The sequence below is a fragment of the Tenrec ecaudatus genome, chromosome 1 (genome assembly GCF_050624435.1).
Source record: "Tenrec ecaudatus isolate mTenEca1 chromosome 1, mTenEca1.hap1, whole genome shotgun sequence".
Lineage (NCBI taxonomy): Eukaryota > Metazoa > Chordata > Mammalia > Afrosoricida > Tenrecidae > Tenrec > Tenrec ecaudatus.
Window position 1 is genome coordinate 6,893,099 of NC_134530.1, and position 10,034 is coordinate 6,903,132.

General features: G+C 48.1%; 1 protein-coding gene across 3 annotated transcripts in view; it reads left to right on the forward strand.

Annotated features, from left to right (window-relative positions):
* VAV1 (vav guanine nucleotide exchange factor 1) overlaps positions 1-8,966 on the forward strand; it is an 84,020-nt gene extending 75,054 nt beyond the window's left edge. For all 3 annotated transcript variants that reach the window (XM_075535777.1, XM_075535787.1, XM_075535792.1), the window contains 5 exons: positions 281-397; positions 1,611-1,698; positions 3,416-3,530; positions 6,310-6,461; positions 8,808-8,966. In XM_075535777.1, coding sequence (XP_075391892.1) covers positions 281-397; positions 1,611-1,698; positions 3,416-3,530; positions 6,310-6,461; positions 8,808-8,861 — 526 coding nt within the window. In that variant the 3' untranslated portion in view covers positions 8,862-8,966. The remainder of the gene's footprint in view (positions 1-280; positions 398-1,610; positions 1,699-3,415; positions 3,531-6,309; positions 6,462-8,807) is intronic.
* The last annotated feature ends 1,068 nt before the right edge of the window (positions 8,967-10,034 follow it).

The window sequence follows — 10,034 nt, forward strand, 5'->3', positions numbered from 1 at the left end:
GATGTCAGCAACATGAAAAAGTACAGCGGCAACATCTGGGCCAGGGATTTGTGCTGATAGGGGGGCAGAGGCCAACTAGAGAGAAGAAGGCTGATGGGGTCACGTAGCTGGAAGAATGGAACCAATGTCACGGAATGGTTCACGTCAAAATGGCTAAATTGGCGTAAGTTCTGCTCAACAACGTAAGTAAAACGATTTTGGAAAAATGCCGGAGGATGGCAACAGGTCGGCTCCAGGGATGGGGGCTGTGCCAACCTCTCTCCTTGGTGCATCTTGGCAGGTATGCTGGCCCCATGGAGCGCGCTGAGGCAGAAAGTCTCCTCACCAACCGCTCCGATGGAACCTTCTTGGTGCGGCAGCGGGTGAAGGACGCCGCAGAATTTGCCATCAGCATTAAGTAACTTCTCCCTCCCTGACCCCTCTGCCCTATGAGTTCTGGGTCCTGCAGGGGGAGAAGGGGAGGTGCAGCCCACGCCTTGATCCTAGTGTCTGCGGTTGAGCTCTTGCGTGGGCCTGGGTGCTTCCACCTTCTTTAGATCTTTCGATCGGTCCAACAAACCCACGAGAAAGAGATACGACTTCGCAGGAGGCTCAGCGATGTCAACCCAAATCTCACCCACGCTGGCTCCCATACCCTGCTCATCGTGAGCTGGTTCTTGCCCAGAGTGAACTGTGCCTTGGTGGGCTTGTGGTTTGTGTTTTGTGATCGGAAGTGGGAGTCTTCACCCTTGGGAATCTTAGGTGACTCGTGTCTCCAGAGTCATCTTGTGTTTGCTTCTGCTGAGCTCGCCATGCCCACCCACGTTTCAGATTTCTCCCTTTTGCTTCCCAGACGACACAGGTGGTTTGTGCTCAAACCGCAAACCTCTGGGCAAGGCTGAGAGCGTGGATTCTCAAGGGCGCTTTGCTCTGTGTAGTAGTCTTATTATTTTCCCTAGCACATTCCTTTTCCTCGGGGTGTAGTTATTTCACAATCCAGCCCTATGGGGTACGGGCAGGTCTCAGTACCAAGTCATTATTATATATGATCCCAGTAATGTATGCTTCCATGTGATCATCAATGTCCTTGGTTATCAAGTTTGGGAAACCCTTTAGGGGTTGCCTGAGCATCAATTCATGCCAATTGGTTGGTTTTTAAGTTTTGTCATCATTTTTGGCCTCTGGGGATTTCCCCCTCCCTCTTTTATTTTGAGAGCTCAGCATTTTGTAAAAGAGAATTTATTATTATTATTTAGTCCACTATAGTGGCATGAGCGGGTGTCTCCTTCTAAGACCTTTCTAGTCAGTGGCCTGCCATATTGGCTGGTGTGGAGATCTCTTTCTGCCTGTTGTAGAACCAAAGAACCAAGGGAAAGACTTGTGGGAGTGAGGGAAATTAATCCCTCTGGTACAGAGGATGGAATGAAGGTCTAGAACAGCAGATCCCTGAGGGAGGGACTCCTGTTGCTATAGCAGGTGGGGGACCCCAGGTTTTGGTGTCCCAAAGCCGCCAAGATGTCTTCTGACACAAAAGCTAGTGGTGTGGCCTGGGACTGAGACTTGGCAGGGGATGGGCCCAGGGTCCAAGACTCAAACCCAGTGACTACCTGGCCCTCTCTCTCTGGTTTCAGGTTCAATGTCGAGGTCAAGCACATTAAAATCATGACGTCTGAGGGACTGTATCGGATCACAGAGAAGAAGGCTTTCCGGGGGCTTCTAGTAAGTTTTAACCTCCCTGCTCCGACACCGAGCATCTGGGGTGCAGGCACGGTCTTCCCTGAAGCATCAGCCTGGGGACATCATTCTCACACTCAGAGCAGTCCCTTTGAGGGCACTACGGAGTGGTTGTCCTTCAACACTTTCCTTTAATGACCAAGAACAAGAGTATTTACAAAAAATAACTGAACCACAAACTCTGTTAGCAAGTTGATTCTGATTGATAGCGACCCTGTAGGACAGGGTAAAACTGCTCAGGTGAGATTCTGAGAGCGTAACTCTGGATGGGAATTTCTTTTTTTTTTCGGGGGGGGGACCAGGGGGTGTCTTTCATCATATTGCCATTTTCAGAGTCTAGCACAACGGTTCTCAACGTGTGGGTCGCGGCCCCTCTGGGGGTCGAATGAACCTTTCACAGGAGTTGCCTAAGACCATCGGAAAATACATAAATATTTCACAATATATAATTACATATTGTTTTGTGATTAATCACTATGCTTGAATTAGGTTTAATTATGTTCAGTTTGTAACAATGAAAATACATCCTGCATATCAGATATTTACATGACGATTCATGACAGTAGTGAAAATTACAGTTATGAAGTAGCAACGAAAACAATTTTATGGCTGGAGGTCACCACATGAGGAACTGTATGAAAGGCATTAGGAAGGTTGTGAACCACTGCCCTAGCACCTCAAAACAAGACATTTTGCAAAATGTTCTTGAGTTTTGAGTTACCCGATTGTCCACTCACTCTTAGAATAACCCTTCACATTTGTGGAAGAGAGATGCCCAGGTGCTTCCAATCTGGGATTTGAACTCAGATCAGTCTGACGATGGAGACGAACTCTTTGTCTCCATGTGGTTCTGCCTTCCCTGGGGTTGAGCCCAGCAACTGCCTCTTTGGCTTTGATGTCTCTGTGCATTAATCTCTCCATCTATAACCCGGGAGAGTCAGAATACATCCACCTGTGTGTCAGGATAACAGGGGTGGGTGCGAGGTTGCCGTGCTGCATGGTGTTCTCTTGGGCGTCACTGTTGCGGTTGTGAGTTGTTGCTGAGTCAGCCCCTGGCTCATGGTGACATCAGCGCACACTGGAAGGATATGCTGCCTGGCCCTGCGCCATCTCCCGGACCTAGCTGCTGTGATCCAGTGGAGTTTTTATTGGCCGATTTTGGGAAGCAGATCGCCAGACCTTTCTTCCTAGTCGGTTTCAGGCTGGAAGTTCTGCTGAAACCATTTCAGCATGCTAGCTGCATGCCAGTCTTTACCGACAGATGGGAGGGAGTAATGAGTGAGGAGGGGTGTCTAATAAACAGCATTTGGGATGACTATTGATTTTCAAACCAGGACACTTGACACCCACCAGGGGGTTCATTTTTGGTGAACTGGTCTTGCAGCACATTGGTTATTTGGAAAATGTATCATGACTCCAATAGACTCTTAGGAGGACCAAGGAGTCCTGGTGGCACAGTGGTTATGTGTTGGGCTGCTATTGTCAAGGTCAGCAGTTCCAAACCACCAGTCGCTCTGCTGGAGAAAGATGAGACTTCCTACTCCCGTAAAGGACAGTGTGGAAAACCCAGAGGGGCAGTTCTACCCTGTCCAGGAGGGTCGCGGTGAGTCAGAATGGGCTCGATGGCTGTGGCTGTCCACCCTGTGCCCTGGCCCAGGTGGGTAGGGCCACACCAGTATCTGCCATGCTGTCCCTCTTGTAGGAGCTGGTGGCATTTTACCAGAAGAACTCCCTGAAGGATTGCTTTAAGTCGCTGGACACCACTTTGCAGTTCCCCTTTAAGGAGCCGGAGATGAGAGCCATCAGCAAACCACCAGGTAAGCGGAGGCCCAGGATGGGGGCCTGGGGCTCATCCCCTCCTCACGGTGGGGGCAAGGGTTGGGATGCCCTGGATGTGTCTTTGCCAGAGGCAGTCAGAAGTCCAAGCTGGGCAACAGCAGCAACTCTGACTGACCCTTTGCTCTGGATGGCTTTGTACGTTCATTTTCTTGTTGGAAGGTGGGTGGGAAGACTGACAGAAGGGGCCATATTTGACAGCCCCTGGCTTTCCTACTGCCCCCGTCTCTCTTTACCTATGCTGATACCAACTGTGCCTCCCCCAGCACTACTCTACTGTTTTGTTGGGTTGGATAATTTGCTACAACGGCCACCAGGACTCACAGACAATATTTATGACCCACACCAACCAAACCCACGGCTATCAAGTCAATTCTGAGAGGTAGTGACCCTATAGGGAAGAGTAGAACTGCTCCTGTGGGTTTCTGAGGCTCTAACTCTTGATGGGAACAGAAAGGCTTGCCTTTCTCCCAAGAGCATCTGGTGGTTTTGAACTGCTGACCTTGAAGTTAGCAGCCCAACATGCTAAGGGAGTTTGTTAAGAAAGTTAACAGAACCACCAGTCAGGATCGGTTAACATTAAGGATACACCTATTGGTCCACAGCAGTGCCTCTCCTGAGTCTCTCTCTTGTTCTCAGCCACTTGGCCATGTGGTCCCTTGGCCTCTGCCTCCATGGACCAGGAAGCCGTCCATCACTCTCACAGTTTCGTGGTCTCCACACTGCTCCTCTGTACTGTTCATGGTCTCCTTGCCTCAGCCTCAGGTCTCAGCCTGGCTCCTTTGCTCTGTGCCAGGGTCTCCTCACCGCAGCCTCTGGTGCCTCTGCGCTCATCTTCCACCACTTGAGACAGAGATCTTAAGCATGTACCTCTTCTCCCTGTTGTCCTGGGATTTCTCTGTGCTTCTGAGATGGCTCTCATACAATGAGGCATGGCTGTGATGGAGGTGTGGTCTTTGTCTTTCAGCAGACTTCACTCCCAAGGCAACAAAGGGTGATGCCTCAGTTGACACCCTCTACTGAGGCGGAGCCTTAATCCTATAATAGAGAACTACCTTCAAAAATGGGGGTGTTAGGCTTCGTTGTCGAGAGAAACACATGGACGAGAAAGAACTTTATATCAGAAAGTAGTTTTGCATCAAGAAGGCACTCAGTCAAGTTCAGCTTCAGTCCCTGGGTCCCCTGCTAGCTGGGGCCCTGGTCTGACCCACATAGCTTCAGGCTGATGATGCAGAAAGGTGAAACGGTAAGCAAGATGATCATAGGCTGGTGGGTGCAGAGTCACATGGATCTAAGGTTGGTGGAAGCATGGCAGGTGAGCTACCTTTAGGCATGTGTCAGCAGGCAGGGCACGGACAGCTCTCAGGGTCTGGTGGCCCACACAAGGCCACCTGTGGAGGTGGACACAAACGTTCCAGTGAGATTGCAGCGAGGAGGAAGCCAAAGGGGCAGAGAGAAATCATCGCTGTTCCATCTTGCTCTTCTACAACAGGCCACACCCCCAAGGAGGTGTCACATCCACCACTTGATTGACAGGTGGAACACTGGCCCCAGCTAGGAGTGTCTAGTTGACATAATATCTAACTATCATCGTGGGATTACCACCACAGACATAGAGACTAAAATTTATTACACATTATATCAGGGATTATGGCTAGAAGGGCCCACTGAATTGATGATATCTCTATCTCTATCTATCTTCCTATCTATGGCAAGAAGTTTTAAATGAGATACTTAAAAATCAGTTGTGGTTAAACATTAATATTACTGAAATGGCAATATAAAAAATAATCAGACTTCTAAGGGAAAATATTTCTATTCTCACCACCCAATCCAATAAATGTATCTGTCTCTTTCTGTGCATTACTTATCTGTGCTTGCATGTAGACAAACATCCCATTTCAGCACATTTTCAGAAACATCACAGATAGGGTTTGCACTGTACAGTTTTACTTAATATTGTACCACACGATGTTTTCCAGGTCTTTTGAACCTGCTCTCTTACTTCCCCAAATCCCTCGCTTTTTCTATGGTCCCAGGGTGGTTTAATGAGTTTGGGCTTGAGAGTTTTTCTAAAGGTTGTCAGTCTGAACCCATCCACTTGCGTTAAAGCTTCTGTGAAGATTTCAGCCACAACCACCCCTCCCCCCTCGAGCACAGAACCTACTCAATAGTAGTCGGTTTGGGTTCTTGGTTTTATCATCTCCAAAATTACTAACAGTCTAGAATGTCCCCACCACTAGATTTCTTCATTACCTTTTATATAAATATGTAAAACCAATGTAACAATTAATTTAAAAAATCTGAACTCCAAATTCACAGTTATCAAGTTGATGCTGACTCATAGCGACCACATAGGACAGGGAAGAACTGCTTCTGTGGGTTTTCAAGACTAGAACGCTTTACAGGAGTCGAAGCCTGGTCTTTCTCCCACGGAGCACTGGGTGCTTTCGAACTTTAGACCTTGTGGGTCACAACCCATTGCATAACCACTATGCCACCAGGATCCCAACAATTAATAAATGACTTTATTTTATTTTTCCCCCTCGGCTTTATTTTTCTAAATTTAGATGATGATGTGCCACAGCTGTGTGCCCTTGGAACACAGACACCCCCACCCCCACCCCCCTGTGCACCAAGAAGTGGTGAGGGACTCTTCATCCTGGAGTTACCCATCTGAGAACACTGTCCCCTGAGGCTGTATAGAGTATTTAGTTTTCTGCTCTAGGTCTTTCTCCTACTCTGTTTTTTCCTCCACAGCTGGGAGCATCAAGTATTTTGGCACAGCCAAGGCCCGCTATGACTTCTGTGCCCGGGACCGATCGGAGCTGTCTCTCAAGGAAGGCGACATCATCAAGATCCTTAACAAGAAGGGACAGCAAGGCTGGTGGCGAGGAGAGATCTATGGCCGGGTGAGGCAGGGCAAGGCTGGAAAACCCAGGCAAGGGTGTGGGGGTGACCTAGAAATGTGCAGTGGAGAAGTGGGGACTGACCTGCATGGAGGTTATCCCCTTCCTTTTTGCCCATTCATTCAATTATTCATCCATCCCTCCATCCATCCATCCATCTTTTCATCCATCCATCATCCATCCATATTCCCAACCATCCATCCATATTTCCATCCATCCATCCATCCATCCATCCATCCATCCATCCATCCATCCATTCACCTCATCCTTCCATGTTCTCATCCACCCACTCTTCCTTCCATCCACTGGAGTGGAGGAAGGGACTAAATATTTTATGTGACCTGCATTTACTAAGCACCTAGTCTGTCGAATGAATATGAAGATGGTGCAGGACTGGGCAATGCTTCATTCTGTTATAATGCCACAATTCAGAACTTACTTGATGGCAACAGCCACTACATCAGCAACACTATGTCCCAAGCATACTGCTGGGTGTCGAGAAGATATGATCATTGCACAACTGGCATACAGTCGAGTGAGGAGGACAGACCTGCAATCAGGAAGTAATAATGCAGGGTGGTAGGGATTGTGATCAGGAGACTCAGGACAGAGTGGGAGTCCCCAAGAGGACGCCTGATGTAATGGGGGAGGAGTCTAGGTGGCCTTGTGAGAGGACAAGCTGATAGCTGAGGGATGAGTAAAGTTATCCAGACTGAAAGACTAGAGAGGAAGTTGGGGAAATGGTTCCAGGAAGTTGGACCAGCATGTACACTGGTCTGGAGGTGAAAGAGTGATTGGTGTGTTTGGTGAGCACAAAGCCAAGGGCTGGTGTCTGTCTGGTTCACCAGGGTCTGGAATATAGTATGTGATCAATCAATCTCAAATGCATGGTGATAAGTGGTCAGGGCTAACCATTACGCTCTCTTGCCTTCCTGAGTTTGGACTACCAGGAATGGAAGGGGCTCAAGGTCCTTGCTTCTGTCTAGTCTTTATTTTTGTTCCACAAAGGCAGAGACCCTCTTTTGTTTCATCCACTGCTGACTTTCGAGCCCCTGTTATTGGTAATTGTTTCTCAAGAATATATATTGAGTGAAGGCAGGGACACTGGTTAAGCGCTTATATTCTACTGGGGAAAGAAAACATGAAAACAGTGACCTGGATAATGGCTTATGTGAACAGTTTTGTTCAGAACTGTGAAGGGTGAGTTTAGTGGGCAGTGGTTTGAGGGGGCCTTTGGGATGAGGTCTAGGCTGTAAAGCATCCATCCATCCATCCATCTATCCATCCATCCATCCATCCATTAATCCACATAGTAACTTATCCATTCATCCACCCCTCCATCCATCTACCCACTTATCCATTTATCTATCTATCTATTTATTAATCCATCTACTCATCCATTAATCCATACATTAACACATCCATCTATCCATCCATCCACCCATCCACTCATCATCCATCCATCCATTTATCCAAACATGAACATATCTTTCCATAAATTATTGTATAGTGTGTGTCCTGGAAGGAGCCGCTGTTTGAACCCACCAACTATTCTCTAGGAGAAAGTTGAAGCCATCTGTTCCCGTGAATATTTGAAGTCTTGGAAACCCTGAAGGGGCTGTTCTACTTTGTCCTGTAAGGTCATAATGAGCTGTAATGGACTCTGTGAGAGTGAGATAGGTTTGTTTTTCTTGGTGTGCCCCCGTGGCCAAGTGTTTAAACACTCAACTGCTGACTGAAAGGTCAGTGGATCAAACCCACCAGCATGAAGAAGTCGGGGCAGCCTGTTTCTGTAAGGGGCACAGTCTTGGAAACCCTAGGGGACAGATCCACTCTGTTTTACAGGGTTACAATGAGTTGGAAGTGACTCAATGATAATGACTTTTTGGTTTGTTTTTCACGGTGTGCCAGGGTCAGCCCTGGGCTCTTGGCATTCAGCGATGAGCGATACACACCCTGCCCTTGTGGAGCTCAGGTTGCAGCGTGGGAGACAGACAGCACATATATTTAAGAGCGAAATAGATCATCAGTGAGGTGGTGACAAATGCTATGGAAGAAAGTAAAGCAGCAAAAAGGGTGTAGGGAGGGTTGAGTTGGGGAGGGTTGAGTTGGGTGAGGTTCGGCGTGTGAAGCAGGGTGGCTCAGGAGGCCTTCCTGAGAAGCTGCTGCTTGAATAGAGACCTGCAGGAGGCGATGGGTGTCTGACAGATGCATATCTGGGGAATGGCCTCTCCCAACGGAAGGAGCAGCAGGTGCAGAGGCCCTGAGGTGGGAGCCGGCCTGGTATGTTGAGAACAGCAGGGGAGGCGTGCAGAGGCTACCCTGACCATTTCTTTGTCTGTTCCTCAGATTGGCTGGTTCCCCTCCAACTATGTGGAGGAAGATTATTCTGAATACTGCTGAGCCACGTGCATTGGTGGAGAGATGAGAGACTCCAGATCTGAGCCCAGGAGAAGTTCACAGCCGGACCAGGGGCTGTGACAGGTCCCAGCTGTCCAGGAGCCCAGGAGGGACTGTGGAGGGCCAGAGTTCAGTGGGCCCGGCTCCTGGAGCCTTGGTTAATTTATAACAAATTGATTATTTCTTGGGTCCCCCCGATAAGATGGGCTCAAGACCACAGTTCTTAATAAAATGAAAATTTGTCATTCAGAAGAATACGGAAGTGTCAACAAGGGGAGCGCACTCATCAACCCCTATCACACCCTTATCACCTTTCTCTGCCTTACTCTCACACTCACTGCAAATTGAGTTGGTTTCAACTCCTAGTGACCTAATAGGACAGGGTAGAACTGCCCCTGTTGGTTTCTCTACACTCAGAATATGAACAGAGCCATGGCATTCTCCATCGCATCATATGCATGTGAAAGGTGGACATTGAATAAAGAAGACCGAAGGAGAATGGATGCATTTGAATTGCGGTGCTGGAGAAGAATATTGAAAATACTGTGGACTGCTGAAAGGACAAATGCATCTATCTTGGAGGAAGTCTGGCTACAGTGCTCCTTAGAGGCAAGGGTGATGACCCATCGTCTTACATACTTTGGACATGTTGTCAGGAGAGATCAGTCCCCGGAGAAGGACATCATGCTTGGTAAAGTAGGGGTGCAGTGAAAAAGAGGAAGGCCCTTGACGAGATGGATTGACACCGTGGCTGCAATGATGGGCGCAGGTAGAGGAACAATTGTGAAGATGGCGCAGGACTGGGCAGTGTTTCGTTTTGATGTGCATAAGGTCGCTGTGGGTTAGAACCTACTAGGTGGCACCTAACACCAACAACAACAACAACAGCAACAATTCCTTACAGGAGTAGAAAACCTCATCTTTAAAAGATTTTACGATATACATTTTAAAACTTGATATTAAAAAATTGAAAATCTAAAGAGAACCCTTGTGGTGTGGTGGTCAGTATTGGGCTGCTAACGGAAAGGTCGGCCGTTTGAAACCACCAGTCACTCCACGGGACAAAGAAAAGACTTTCTACTTCTGTAAAGAGTTACAGTCTGGGAAACCCACGGACGGGGTAGTTGTACGCTGTTCTATGGGGTCACTATGAGCTGGCATTGATTCCAGGGCAGT